This window comes from Aethalodelphis obliquidens, unplaced genomic scaffold (assembly GCF_003676395.1).
Source record: "Aethalodelphis obliquidens isolate GAN/ISIS:26980383/991018 unplaced genomic scaffold, ASM367639v1 scaffold52, whole genome shotgun sequence".
Classification (NCBI taxonomy): domain Eukaryota; kingdom Metazoa; phylum Chordata; class Mammalia; order Artiodactyla; family Delphinidae; genus Aethalodelphis; species Aethalodelphis obliquidens.
In genome coordinates this window covers 3,380,964-3,396,278 of record NW_020837996.1, presented here as the reverse complement: position 1 = coordinate 3,396,278, position 15,315 = coordinate 3,380,964, and the positions used below count along the sequence as shown (strand labels likewise).

Sequence of the window (15,315 nt, the reverse complement as noted above, 5' to 3'; positions counted from 1 at the left end):
TGAATCAGCTATACATATATCCCCATATCCCCTCCCTCTTGCGTCTCCCTCCCACCCTCCCTATCCCACCCCTCTAGGAAAATCAGGCCTTGTTTCTTTTTTTTTTCTTTTTTTTTAATATTTATTTATTTATTTTCGGCTGCACTGGGCCTTAGCTGCGGCACGCATGTGGGATCTAGTTCCCCGACCAGGGATTGAACCCGGGCCCCCTGCATTGGGAGCGTGGAGTCTTAAACACTGGACCACCAGGGAAGTCCCTGTGCTTTTTAAAGATATGAATGTGTTTGATATGTTAGAGATGTCCTACAAATCAATCATGAACTTAGCCTTCAAAGGCCTGGCCTCAAGGGAGATTCGTGGGTCAAGGCCTCCCTCCCTAACTGTGAAGCCCCTCACCCCCACCCCTTGCAGCCCCCCAGCAAGCTTCCTGGTCCAGTGGAAGCCGGGTAGAATCCTCACACAGACAGAGCGTCTCACCTGGATGACCTGAGGCAGGTAAGTTCCCACCAAGAAACAGTTTCCTAGGGCTTCCCTGGTGGCGCAGTGGTTGAGAATCTGCCTGCTAATGCAGGGCACACGGGTTCGAGCCCTGGTCTGGGAGGATCCCACATGCCGCGGAGCAGCTGGGCCCGTGAGCCACAACTACTGAGCCTGCGCCCCGCAACAAGAGAGGCCACGATAGTGAGCCGCCCATGCACCACTATGAAGAGTGGCCCCCGCTCGCCGCAACTAGAGAAAGTCCTCGCACAGAAACAAAGACACAACACAGCAAAAATAAATAAATTAATTAATAAACTCTACCTTAAAAAAAAAGGTTTTAAAAAAAAAGAAACAGTTTCCTAATTTACAGAACGGCCGAGATAGGGTCTCCCTGAGGAGGGCTGTCAGGGCGCCTGAGCGCCTTAAAAGTGCAAAGATGGTTCTTAGCAAACAGCTTTGCCTCACACCCTCCTCCCCACACCAATCCCTTCCAGTTTCATGGGTTTTGCCTCCAAAATGCATGCTGCATCCAACCACTTCTTCCCTCTGTCTGGCCACCATCCTGGCCGGGGTCTCCCTGGATCCCTGCATCAGTCCTGCCCCCTCTACGCCCAGACTCATACGGCAGTGGAGCTGGCTTTCAAAAGGGATGTTACCGCTGGTCACTCTCCACCTGCTTCACTCCAGCTACACTGGGGATGAAATCCACACTCTTCCACCCCTGCCCACGGGCCAACATGACCTTGGCCCTGCAGGTTCCGGGACGGCTCCCCATCCTTTCCCTCCCACCTTACACTCCACACTCCAGCCCTGCCCTCTCAGGTCCCTAAACAAGCCACGCAGTCAAACCTCAGGCCTTGGCCTTGCAGTTCCCTCCGTGATCCCCCGGCTCTGCTCGTGGCCAGCTCCTCTCAACCTCCTGGCTCTGCTCAGGGGATTTCCCACAGAGCGGCGTCCCCGACCCCGGCCCAGGGGCTCACTATCCTTTCACCCATATTATTCCCTTCACAGCATGTACCACAGTTGGGAATTATCTTGTGTGCTGTTTGTTGGCCCATGAGGTGTAAGTTTTACAAAGGCAACAGCCTCAACTACCTGGGTCACCACCATGTCCCCCAACCTGCTGGTGGGTATGGATACATGGGTGAATGGCTGGCTGGCTGGAAGGGAGGGTGGAGGGCTGGGTAGGTGGGTAGGTGATGGATGGGTGGGTGGATGGATTGGTGGATGGGGGGTTGGGTGGGTTAGAGAATGCAGGATCTCAGGCAAAGCCAGCTTCCTTCTGTGTCCCTGATTCCACACTTGATGCTGTAGACAGACAAACAGCTCTTGCACCAGGAGGACCCACGCCCATCCCTCTCACCGCATCCCCACCCTATCACCACCATCAGCGGCCCTTCCCAGGCTTACCTGAGAAATCTCATCTCCTCGTCCTTCTTCTCATCGTCACTGATGATCTTGGAGGTGGTGATGCTCACCTCCACGCCATCCACCACAAACTTGCGTGTCCTCTTGAGGGTCTTATTGTGCAGCCTCGAGTTCTGGCCGGGGCAGATCATCAGGCAAAGCTCAGCATCACAGCTACGAATCCACGGGCGACACAGAGGGTGCAGCCCACAGCCCTCCTGGCCCCAGAGCCTCAGCCCCGTCCAGGTAGGAGGCGACTGTCCATTGTCCCCCTCTTGCCTCAAGCTTTTCAATGGGGGGGGGGGGGCGGGCCCTGAGTGTCTGACTCTGGGCCCTTTCCTCTCCCTGATCTCGCCCTTCAGACACGGCCCATCCCCTGCTCGCTGGCTGCCAGCACTCTCTCACACACAAGACGCGGCGTCAGAAAGAGCGAGCTGGGTTCCAATCTTCCCTCTACCACCTACTGGCTCTGTGACCCTGGGCAAGTCCCTTGGCCTCTCCGAGCCTCAGCTTCCCCGACCTGTCAGAGGAGGTTCCAAAGGTGCAATGGTGGTGGGGCATACAACACCACCCGGCTCGTGGCAAGGGTTCAACGCTTGGTATTTATTTTTGATACTTATTATTGCAGACCACGATCTCTTATCCTCAATGCCAAAATCCAAAGAGCCCAGAAAACCAGAGTTCATAACTGCTTTGGCAGCCAGATCTGACCTGACCTGAATTCCACAGGAGGCCACGCCCATCTGGAGCCACCACGAGATTATTCATAATCTTTATCTTTACTTTTCCCTATGAATAATCATGCCTTTCACGTGTGGTTGCTTACACAGTGCTGCCAGAACTCCTCCAGGAGGAGTTAAGGGTATTTAAATACCCTTTGAAAGTCCTCCACCCTGATTCGGATGAGGCCCGTGGGCCTGCAGGGAAGTCATCACGGCCTTTCCCCTCCGACCTCTCCACTGGTTTCCGAGGCCCTTCCTGGTGCAGTCCAGGCCGGCCTTTCCGAGGGCCTGCCAGCCTGAGAGTGAAGGGAGAGCCAGGGTGGCGCCCAGCAGGAGGCCTCTGCCCTCAAAGTCCGCGCTGACCCCCGTGCCCGCTCGGTTGAGCCCAGCAGACTGCCCTTGGCCCTGAGGTCTGGGTTCCCCTCCCCTGCAGGCTCCCACCTCTTCCCATAGCCCCTCACCCAGGAGCTCTGGATGCTACGGGCCCTGAAAGGTCACCCTGCAGCTCATCGCCCTACAGCATCCAGCTCACGTGTCCCAGGACTCAGTTCAAGATGAGTCAGGCTAGCAACCAGAAATGCAGGCTGGCTGGAGATGGCGGGGGAGGAAGGAGGCCTGGGTGCAGCCCTCACACTAGAGCTGCTCCTGGTCACAGGGCCTCCGCCTGGGGGTAACAGGCTCCCCGTCAAGCCAAGGGTGCTGACGCAGCCGTGGACTCTTATCAGAACAGCCTCGTTCCCTGACTCACTGCCAGCCCGCCAGCAAAGGATGTTCTCAATACCCTTGAGAAGAGGTGGGGACCCGGCTGTGGGTGGGTCAACCTTTATTTAAAAGAAAAAAAAAAAAATTACTGTTTTCTTTTTAACCCTTAGTGTCTTTTTAAGAGAAGGGACAGACCCCCTATCCTAAGGAAGATGATTATACATCAAAGCTGCTGCCATCTCCGCTTGTCCTGGCGACCTGTTAAAACTGTGCTTTCTTTCTGTCCCCAAAGCTAATCGTGCTGGCTGACTGCCTCTCCTTTGGCTCTCTTTCATTTGGCCAATATTTCTGAGTCTCTGCTGTGTCATTTTCACCAAGTAAGTGACAGAAGGAAAAAACAAAAAAGATGCAGAACCTTCTGTAAATTCAGCCTTGGTTGGGGATGAGGTCCTCAGTGTGGCCAACCAGGTGACCAACAGTGAGTTCACGAATATCTCACGATTTGTGAGATGGGCAGGGGATGCGGACTGCCCTTCCTGAGGACAAGCAGGCCAAAGCTCCCACCGCGAGGGCAGGATGGCATGTGGGATTCAGAGCTCAGAGTCTGGAGTCTGACCAGCTCCCCACCTCCCACCTGAGCCTCTGTTTGCTGGGCTGTACTTTGGGATGACTGAAGGCACCTCATCTGTGGTTGCTTTTAAGCATTTTGCAGTAAGGGCCCCATGCTGAGCTCTCCAGTGCAGTGGCTACTGTCATTCACAATGCTACCTCCTGCAGAACAGCCACGAGCCAGGAGGAAGCCTCGAGCCCACTCCCTTTAACTGAATCAGTCGGCAGCTGGACCACACGGCTGACCTCCAAGTCAGAGAACTTTCGCTTCTAGAATTGTCTCTCCCCCATTTTAGCAGGGCCTTTAACCAAACCCAATTTAAATGGAAACCCAAACTGAAATTAAAACCCAAACCAATTAATTGCCTGACATGACTAAATCCCAGACCGAACTCAGATATTTGGGGGTTTAACTATGAATCAGACGGAGAGCTCTTTAAAGAAAGAGCAGTCTCACGAACTACTTATAATGGAAGGCAGCCACCATATGCCTTCAAACACCAAAACTGGGCAGCAACACATTCTGCAGTGCTTCCTGCTCCAAGCCTGAGGCACCAGGGCCAGCGTTACCTTGATAGACAGAGAGCCCGTCTCTCTGTTCAGGGACAGGTCGGCTGAGAGGGAGGCACCATAGTCCGTGCTCTCGGAGGTGGAGACGCTGGCACAGTCTGAGTCCCTCTTGGAAGGGCCTAGAGCCGCCTGGGCAGGGAGCTCCAGGCTACCGTTGGCCAGCTTCTCGTCACCCAAGGTCTCCAGGGCGCTGCTGTTGGGACGGCTCTGGCTTGCTTTCTGGGACCTGCTGGTTGCTGGACTGAGGTCCCCAACCTGGTCAGTGGCTTGCTTCTCCTCGGATACCTGAATCCTGGCATCCATGGACACCGGTCGGGACTTCCGGAGGGGCACGGGCACTGCTAGGCCGTTCTCATTTCCAGGGGCCACATCTGGGGGGCTGGTGGCTTGGAGGGATGTGTCCCCAGAGGGTTGGTTGGGCCCATTCACAATGTCCTGAGGCTGGCTAGGTGGCAGTGGGGTGAAAGATGATTCTTTGAGAAGCTTGTCAGCATCGAGGCTCAGCTGACTCACCTCAGAGGATTCCCGAGTGTGGTTCCCCAGAGGCTGGGAGAAAAAAAAAAAACATAGTCAAGGCCATGCTACTGTGTGTCCGAGGCAAGAGTCAGAGATGCAGTGAGGTCAGAAAGTCAGACACCCACAAGGTGAAGTGGGCCAGGGAGGTACGATAGGTATCCCTCTCTAGTAGGCCACAGTCCTCCCCACTCCTTATTGCCTAACTAACAATAAAATTATTGTACTACTTGCTTTGAGGAATAGGTATTCCTCCTAGGAGTGGAGGCAACCGTGGCCAGCTAGATAGCTCATGCCCTGTCGAAAGGGGGCAGTGGCTACTCTGCTCCAGCCAGTTGTGACAACATGGGAACATGGGTCCCCTGTGCCCAGACCTTCCAATTTTTCAAGGCAAGCTCGAATCTGGACTTGTACATGACATCTCCCAATTTTTAGATGGTAACTAACTCAAATTTTTTAAAAAAATCACAGAAAGGCCAAGCCAAACCTATCCAGGGGCTAGATTCAGACTATTAGCCACTTTTTTTGTTTTGTTTTTGTTTTTTAGAGCTTTTCAGGGGTAGAAAGTACTGAAAATGTTGCTATTGTGAAATACTGTGAATAGTTGCTATTGTGAAACGCAGTGAGAGGCCCCCGTACAGCAAAAAAAAAAAAAAAAAAATCTGATTCCGGGTCTTCCCTGAAAACGTACAGGATTTGGTCAACACGCCCTGCTGCCTCATCCCAGCCCACGTGCGGTCTTACGTAACTGGTGGCGTGGGGGCCTGTGACCTCTGAGCTGGGGATAAACAGAAGGGAACCCTTCCTGCACCGCCAGGCCCCTCCCACACCAGTCAAGGCCTGCGGGGATCCCATCCCTCCCGCACGCCCCCCCACCCCCGCTTCCTCCAGGCCTTACAGAGGTGGCATCCACCGAGTCCTCCTCTTCCCCCTCATCCCGGCCGTCTTCAATCTCCTCCATCACTTCAGCCTTGGCCTCGGCCACCAGTTCCCGCAGAGCCTTGTTGCTGGTGATGCTGCTGACGAAGGGATGCTGAGGGGGGGCAAGACAGCTGGATTAGAACCACTGTGGGCTGGGGGGTGAGGAGGGGCAGCCAAGGCTGGGGGAGGCGATCCCCCAGGCGGAGAAGGCCAGCGGCATCCCTGAGTGAAACGTGAACGTGAACTTGGTCAGGCAGACCCAGAGGCAGCTCAGCAAGTCCTGTGTGTGGTGGAAAGTGAGCCAGCTCTGCCACTCACCAGCTGTGTGACACCGAGCAAGTCCCCTTCCCTCTCTGAGCTACAGGCTTCTCACCTTTGAAGTGGAGACAATAATGCCAGACCCACAGGGAAGGCATGAGGATGGAATGAGATCACGCGCAGGGAAGAGCTTAGCCCAAAGCGGGAGCAGAAGTAATGTTTCAGAAGGTTTGTTTGTTAATTTACTTTTTTAAAAGGTTTTCATATATGGTTTAAAAAATATAACATATACAGTATATACATGCGTATACACACATATACTTTATTGAAGAATTACTTACACACAGTAAAGTTCACAAATCATTAAGCTCAGGGCCTTTTTCCATACGTACACACCTGGTGTAACCACCACCCAGCTTAAGACACAGACTATTTCCATCACCTCGAGAAGGTCCCCATTCCCCGTGCAGTCAACCTCACACCCCACAGCCACCCAGCTCCAGAGACTAGGTTTGCCTTCTCTTTAACTTCATCGGAACAGAATCACAGAGTTCGTATTCTTTTGTGGTTGGCTTTCTTCACTCAACACAAGTTGAGCTGAGACTAGGAGGTTCGCCTACCCTGTTGCATATGTCGGTAAACTCTCCCCTTTTGATTCCCGTGCGGTATTCTACCACGTGACTCTGTCATGGTTTGTTTCTTCTTCCTGCTGTTGCTGGCCACTTGTGTTGTTTCCCATTTGGGGCAACTATTAATAAAGCTGCTATGGACATGCTCGTACAGGTCTCAGGGTGGATGTGTGTGTTTGCAAAATCTCGAGGCCAAGTAGTGTATGTTCTATTCCTAGGTGTTTACAGAAATGCCACATCTTTAAAAAGTGAAGGCTCTTTCACGGACCTTGGAAAACACCAAAGCTTTTAACACCTCCGCAGATGGTAAATCAGCCCGAAGATCTCCCTGGTACCAGTCTGTCTCTGAGCATCTTGTCCCCAGCACCAGGTTGTGGACAGGGACAAGGGATTCCTCAATTCCCCACACTCACTTAGAAAGGCATTGGCAGGGGCAGGGTGGGACAGTTGTTAGGTTGGAATTTGCTCATTTGAAATGCGCAGGAAGGCTCTGATGAAATTCACTGTTTTTACTGTCAGTTATCAGAGGAGGAACAGTGTCAACAAGATTGCAGGGAAGTATTTAAATGACTACAGAGAATACATTTTCTAACACCTTGAAAACACATTCACAACGGATAGGTCCACTACAAATCATTCCTATCTGCTTGTTCATTCTTATCTGTTTAGTACATTTGTGGAAGGCCAGAGGCAACACCCTATTCAACCTGGGTACCCCACTCTGCACACGGGAAAGCAACACACCTCACTCCTTTTAAAGAGCCCTGCCATTCAGATCTTCCTAAGCCAGCCTGACTCTCTCTAGTTAGTCCAAACTAGTAAAGACGTGAAGAATTTTATTTCTTATCTTTCTCTCCCACACCCACCCCTGTTCATTCGTTGATTCATGCCTCAGCCCCATGTGGAGGCCAGTGATGTACCAGGTGCTGAAATAAGGCCAAACAAGGAGACAGGCACGCTCCCTGGCCTTGGGGGCTCGCAGCTGAGCGGGAAAGATATAACCAAACGACAAGATCATTTTTCAGATCAGGTAATAGGAGAGGCTGGAGGAACATGGGCCTGGATTGGTGCAGTGGATGGGTGGCCGGAGAGTCTGCCTAGGTCTTTGGGCAGAGGGCCCTCCTTGGGAGGCGACATTCAAGCTGAGCCCTGAGGGGTGTGAAGGGGCTGGCCAGAGAAAGATCTGGGCACAGAGAATTCCACGCAGGGGGAGCAGCAAGGACAAGGGCTGCAGTGATGTGAAGAGTAACCCTTTGAAGGTATCACTCTGGCTGCTGTGTACCTCCAAAAGGTCTTGAAATGGGTATTAATAAGGAGGTACTAACTGTGAGAGGCAGGAGAGTGCAGCTCTAGACTCGAGAGCCAGGCTGCCTGGAATAAAATCCCACTTCCACCAACTCGGGCAAGTCACTCAACCTCTCTGAGCCTCAGTTTGCTCATCTGTGTACTGGGAATAACAGTATGGCTGTTCTAAGCATTGTAGCAAGAGCTCAAAATACAGCAGCCGTCATCTGTATCATCATCACCACCACCATCGTCATCACCACCACCGTCATCACTATAGCCACCATCATCACCCCCATCACTACTGCCTCTGCCGTCACCATGCCGACCATTACTACCACTGCCACTACGATCATCACCACCATCACCAGCAGCAGAACCACAATCAGAGAAGCCTTTAAGCACCAGTTTGCACTCCCAGCCGTCCCCATGCCCTCCTGCATCCCCAGAGGGCAGCTTTTTGGAACTGAAGGTAAGAATCAGATCCCAAAGCTTCCCGAGCTTCACACTGCACAACCTCACACACGTGACCTTGAGCAAGAAGCCACGGGACACGTCACTGCAGTTGCTGAAGCAGGTGCGGCAGAAACAAATAATGCAAACACAGGCTTCTGGAAATACCAGGTTTTCATCAGGCCATATCACATATTGACCAAATTAGTGACTCTTCAGCTTGGCCAGGAGCCTTGCTTTCTTGAGGCTGAACATCTGCATGGCCTCCCTTGAGTATCCCGGGGTCTTTAGGAAGCGGAGGGGGAGGCATGGGGAGGAAAGCCTCTGACAGAGGGGCAGGTGAGCAGGGCCATTCCCCTGTACGCCAAGCTCCTGGAATCCCCGGGCAAGAGGGGCTGGCAGATGGGGCAGGCCCTCCTGTGTCTGATTAGGCCCAGAACACTGTTCTGTAAACTGCTCTGGGACACAAAGCACAGACCACCTCCTCCACTGCATCAGCTCTGTTACTCCCAGGGTTGTGTTTAGAAAAGACGTTTCAACCGCCACGCTGCCAAGGCCCATTAGAGACAAAGCCCAGCACAGAAGGGTACGGGACCTCCCCCGGCGCCAGCGCACTGTGTACCTGCACAGGGACAGGCTGGTCTGGGCACGTGGGTCCCTAGAAAGGTGCTCGGTCACCCCCGTGGAAGACCCAGATCAGAGGGAAACTCAGCCGTCTGCTCCTTCAGGAAGAGGAAAAGCTGTTCTGTACTATCTCTGCAGGGAGTCCCAAGGTGCCACAGAGGCACCCACCCTCTGGCCAGGACGTCTCCTGCCATCTACCCAGTCATCCTTCCCGAGAACTTGAGCCTAGTTTTCCTCTGTGTGCTTAGAAACCATCAGCCGGGGTGTCCCACACTCCAAGACTGGCTTTAGAAAATGCCTAATAACACTTCCAAGTTTTCAGGTGTCAGCATCTTTCCTTCAGTCCTCCTTCCCTCCCTCCTAACTTTATTCCATCTCTCTTTCTTTCCTTCATTCATTCAGAGAGGCAACTTACTAGAGTGGTCAAAAGAACAGGCTTTGGAAGCAGAGGACCAGGATCAGAAATCAGCTCTGTCACTTACACGCTGTGTGACTTTGTGCAGGCTACTTAACCTCTCAGTGCTTCAGTTTTATCATCTGTTTGACAGAGATCCAAACAGTACCTATTTCATAGGGTTGTCATGTCATGTCATGAGGATTAAATTAGCTAACATTTGCTAAGCATTTAGAATAGAACCTGGCATGGAGAAGAGGTTACGTAACATTTAGTTAAGTAAAAATAAGTAAACGTATTTAACGAAGGGCCCTCTCCATACCAGGCACTATTCTGGATGACTGGGGCACATCAGTGAAAGCAAAAACGAAAACAAAAACAAAGACTGCCGTCCCCAGGGAGCTGACATGCTAGTCAGGGAGATCAACGATAAACTTAATCAACATGTAAGTTATATGCTATCAGTGCTATGTGCCATGGGAAAATCAAAAGTAGGGCAGGGGAGGGAGAATTAGGAACGTGAGGGTGCAGTAGGTTTTAAACAGCGTACTTGGGGGAGGCCTCCCTGAGAAGCTGCCATTTGAGCAATGACTTGAAGAGAAAGAGTCAGCCGTGGAGTTGTCTAGGGGAAGAGCATCCCTGGCACAGTGGACAGGCAGTGCAAAGGCCCTGAGGCTGGAGTGTGCCTGGAGTGTCTGAAGAGTAGCAAGGAGGCTGGTTGGCTGGGGAAGATTGAGGGGACAGGAGGAAGAGAAGTCTGAGGAGTCAAGGTGGGGTGGGCAGACCTTGTAGGACCTTGCAGGTCACTGAGACTGTGGATTTTACCCTGAGTAAGATGGGAGCCATTAAGGGGCTCTGGACTCAGGAGGTATAGGAGCTGACTTATGTTTTTCCCTCTGGCTGCAATGGAGGTGGTGAGAAGTGGCTGGATCCTGGGCATGTTCTGAAGCCAGGAACAATAGGATTCCCCGGTAGAATGGATACAGAGTGTGTGAGAAAGAGAGGGGTTAAGGATGCTTGCGAGGTTTGGGGCCTGACTGCTGGCAAGGTGGGGCTGCCATCGAATGAGACAGGAAAGCCATCGCTAGAGCATATTTGGGGAAAGATGGGGGCGCTCAGTTGCGGACGTGTTAAGTTTGAGATATCTACGGACACCTAAAGGGGTAGAGGGTAAACAGCCAGATACAAGGGCCTGTGGGCGAGGAGGGCAGTCTGGGCTGCAGGCAGAAATGCGGGAGTCATGGCGAACAGAAGAGCCCATCAAGGTGATGGAGACGGAGGAAAAGGCCCTGGCGCACTTCCCGTGAATGAGCTGGAGAAACAGGAGCAGGCGAAGGAGACAGACGAGTGGCCAGTGAGAAGGAAGGAAACCAAGAGAGCGTGGAGACCTGACATCAGGCATTGACAGCCAAGGGGAAGAGGGTCGCCTGTGGCTCTGCTGAGTCCAGCAAGACCAGCACCGAGGCCTGAGCTGACCACGAAGTCCAGAAGGTACTAACGACCTTGACAAGAATGCTGTGCTAGAACGGGGTGGGTTTAAGAGCAAATTCAGCAAGTGCGTGCTGCGCACCGGATGTGTGACAGCCACGATGCTGAAGACAGCGGGCGGGCACAGAATTGCATCCGCTCACACACTCCCGTGATGCAAGCACGACCCTCCTACAGAGGAGGAAACCGACGCTCAGAGTGAGGACCGCTCGGGTTTCGGGAGGGCGAGCCTGATTTCAGAGCCCGGGTTACCACCAAGTGACACGGTCCCAACAAAATATCCATGCAAGCGAATGAATGGGTCCTAAACCAGCGGGGGCATAAGTCAGTCAGCTGAAGGCGGGATGCAGGGCAAGAGGAGGGGCCGGGAGGAACGTGGGGGCCGCCGGCATATGGGAGGCTCTGGAGGGTGTGCTGGCAAGTCGAGGTCTGGGCTTACCTGTGGCCACTCCAAGTCAGGTGACCTCTGCAGGCCACTTCCCTGCCCTGAGCCTCAGGGTCCTCACCTAAGGCGGTAACGATGCCCCACCCTCCCTAACTCAGAGACGAACAGGCACGTGGAAAAAACGGATGGCAGCCTAAGCTCTGAAAGGAGCTTTCTTTGTCTGGAGGGATCTCTACTTTCTTCTGCAACCTTTCTGTCTCAGCGAAGAGTCCTCCGACAGGACGTTTTTTTTCTCCACTATGGAACGGAAATTCCTGTCTCTGGCTGAGGCTCCTGGGCTGCCACGAGGGGATGAGGGACAGCTGGTCTCTTCCTGGCAGCATATCCTGGAGGCCGGATGTATCACGCCAGGAGGCGCCTGCTCACGGGAAACAACTGGCCCCAGGAGCTTGGAGCTTTTGTATCTGACAGTGACAGCAGGCCCACGCACCCCCACCCCTGGTTGGCCTGGTCCAGTCCCTTGCCGACGCCACCCACCAAACACCGCGATACCCAGAAAAGAAGGCCTCTGGTAACTCCAGCCGTGTGCTTTCAAATGCAGTGCAGAAACCTACAAGGAAGAATCATGAGCCCCAGCAGACAGACCCCATTCTGCATCCCCGCTTCTTTCCATTTTTTTATAATTCAGGTTCAACGCATCAGCTATTCACTGCGCACAGCACTTAACAACGAAGCTAAGCGCTTTACAGTGTCTTCTCACTCAACCCTGTAAGGGGGGCCTGGCTATCATCCTCACTTCAGAGTGAGAACAGGGTCACAGAGAGGTTAAGCCCCCTGAGCAGGGTCTCACAGCCAGTAAGTGGCAGAGCTGGGATTTGAACCCAGGACTTTCCAACCCCAGTCCACACACTGAATCACTGTGCTACACACCCCAGAGAGATGCACTGTGGCCCAGAGTGCCAACCACAGCCCCAGCACCTGGCGCAGAGCAAGTCGGTGCTTGGGAGAAGCGGCTGAACGTGAAGAAAGACTCGAGGGCACGGTGGAGCGTCGGCCCCCTTTGCTCCCACAACACGAAGGGGGAAGGACCAGAGTGGACAGGCCACATCGCCCAGGCCCACTTCCTCCCCTTCTCCCAACAGCATTGGTGGCCCGGGGAGTGGGATCAGCCGTGCTAGAGACGGCCGGGTGTTTCCAAACGTAGCTGCAAACACTCCAACCCTCACCCCGCCAGGACACGAGGCATCGGCCCTGGGCAAGGGCAGCTCGCAGCTACCTCCAATATTTCAAAGAGGCTCAACAAAGAAACAGTCATCCACTTCCCCACCTGGAGGCCGTTCAGCCAGCTAAGGGGATGCTCCCTGAGTCAGCTGTCATCCTGGCTGGTCCTGGAGATTCCACACCCAATAGCCAGAGGGAGCCTCGTAAGTGTAAGCGAGATGGTGTCTCCCTCCTCCAAGCCCTCACGGGTGCGCTGTCACACACAGGGTGAAGCCTGCATCCTCCCGAGGTCCTGCATGACCCGCCATGAGCTGGTCCCCCTCCTCTCTGAAAGGCCTGCTTCCACCGTTGGTCTTTCGCCAGGAACTTGGATTTGGGGAGGGTTCCCCCCATTAACTGATAAGAGGGGCCAGCTCTGCCTGAACTGCAAGCGACGTGGCCCATGCTGAACGCCTGCCAGACGTCTGCAGTCTGGAACGCTGCCCGTGCCAGGCAGAGGCTGCCCACGTGGCCAGCCCCCAGTGAAACCCTGGGCCCCGAGCTCTCCAACACGCTTCCCAGGTAAACAACACCTCACACGTGTCACCACAACACACAGCTGGGGGAACTAAGCACAGACCGTGTGACTCCACTGGAAGGGGACTCTGGAAGCTCCTGCCTGGCTTCCCTCAGGTGCCTTTTCCTCCGTATCTTTTTGCTGTAGTAAGTCAGAGTGGAGAGTACGACTAGATGCTGCGTCCCAAGTGTCCTCCTAGGGAAGCACTGAACCTGGGGGTGGGCACGCCCCCGTACCCCTCTGATCTCATCTCCAGCCCTGCCCCCCTCCTCACCCCGGCTCCTGCACCCTGGCCCCCCAGCTCTCCCGGCTGCACCAATCGTGCCCCCATCCTAGGCCTTCACCTCTGCTCCTGAGCACCATGTGCCTGGCCCCCTGGCCTCCTTTGGGTGTCTGTGCACAGAGCCCCTTGTGTCCTCCTTTTATAGGAGAGCAACCCCTCCCAGGCCCCCCCCCCATGCTGTTCTCTTTTCCTCCACAGCCCTGCTCTCCACCTGCCACGTACACTATCTGCTCATCAGCTGCCTGTCTGCCCCACTGGAAGGTAAGCTCATTAAGGACAGGAGTCTGGGGGCTCCCTTACCACAGCCAGCCCCCCACCGCACGAGGGCCGGCATGTGGCAGGTGCTCAGGGAACGTCGGCCGACGAGTGAACAGTCGTGCACACCATCGCCTGGGCCGGGGGAGGACGAACCCAGCTTCCAGGTCACGGGTGATCTGTCCACAGGAAGGGCTGGGCAGAGGGACAGGCAGCCACCCGGGAGAGGGGACCACTCACCTCCAGGAGCTGTGCAGCGCTGGGCCGGGTCTCCGGGTTCTTATCCAGGGCCGTCTTCAGGAAGTCTCGGAACTCCGCAGACCTGGGAGGACAGACAGGTAAGCTGGGAGCGGGCGAGAGCCGAGAAAACTCCCCACCATCACTGACTCCACTCTCCCGGGAGGCGTGTGCTTCCCAAACACGCCCTTCAAAGGACAAAGGGCGCCTTTATAAGCTACATGGCAGAGGCGACGGGGCCTTCAAGATGCCCTTCTCGTCACAGACAGCACCAACAGAAAGGATGTGGAAATCAGAGGAGCAGGGACTTGCCCGAGGGCACACAGTGAAACACAGCAGTGCTGGGGTTCGAGCCCCAATTCCCAGCCCAGGGCTGTGCCACGGGGCTGCTGGGGCTCACGTGGGCTCTTACTCCTGCAGTGGGATCCGGCTTATCTGGGTTACCCATTCTCTCTGATGGAGAGCCGATGTCCACAGCACAGAGGGAGGAAAGAGCCAGGAGGGTCCAGGCAGCTCAGAGAGGCCTGCAGACCCCCAGGCCCAACCGCTCCCCAACTGCAGAGCCCAGCAGCAACGGCAGAGCCCTGGCACCCCGCATCCCCCCACCCCGCGTCCCAGGCCCGCTGGCCGTCCAGCAAACGCCCTCAGGCAGGCCTCCTGGCCACTTACCACTTAGAAGGCGTGAGTAGCGTGGGAGGGTCTGACTTGGCAATCTTGAGCAGGACCCGCATGGGGTTGAGCTCGTGATGCGGGGGCTCGATCTGGGCCATCTCAATCAGAGTGATGCCCAGGGACCAGATGTCGGCTTTGTAGTCATATGGGGTGTCCTTCATGGTCTCACACATCACCACCTCGGGGGCCATCCTGAACCAACCAAGGGACAACAGAGGGCTCAGATCCTGGCCTCCACAGGCGCTTCTCGGAGACTCAGGGTCAAGGACCAGCACAAGCCAACATCAGGGGGTTGGCAGCACTCCCGAGTCATGATTTTCATTCCTTTCCATCCCACTGTCTTTCTTAGGACCGTTTTCTCACACAAGGACGCCTTCCAAGCGGCTCCGATGCCCAAGTCCTGCTGCAGTTCTGATTCCTACCATGAGATGGCAGCAACAATCCAGAACACAGGGTCCTGGGGAAGGGGTGGGTGGGAGCAGTGGGAAAGGTACCCAGGAAAAACTGGGGGCGGGAAGGGGGGGTGAAGAGAACACAACAGCACAGAGAGAAGGGATGGGAGAGAAAAGGAGAAAGAGGAATAAAAGGGCAGAGAGAGAAAGAAAGAGTGAGTAATAAGCAAGAAAGGAACCTCACTCCATGATGGGAAGTA

General features: G+C 54.6%; 1 protein-coding gene across 3 annotated transcripts in view; it reads right to left on the bottom strand.

The window, feature by feature from the left end:
• Window positions 1–15,315, bottom strand: part of STK10 (serine/threonine kinase 10) — a 118,555-nt gene that overhangs the window by 34,958 nt on the left and 68,282 nt on the right. For all 3 annotated transcript variants that reach the window (XM_027084292.1, XM_027084293.1, XM_027084294.1), the window contains exons 6-10: window positions 14,661–14,855; window positions 13,995–14,076; window positions 5,902–6,036; window positions 4,491–5,036; window positions 1,891–2,021 (exon numbers count right to left, since the gene is read on the bottom strand). In XM_027084292.1, coding sequence (XP_026940093.1) covers window positions 1,891–2,021; window positions 4,491–5,036; window positions 5,902–6,036; window positions 13,995–14,076; window positions 14,661–14,855 — 1,089 coding nt within the window. The remainder of the gene's footprint in view (window positions 1–1,890; window positions 2,022–4,490; window positions 5,037–5,901; window positions 6,037–13,994; window positions 14,077–14,660; window positions 14,856–15,315) is intronic.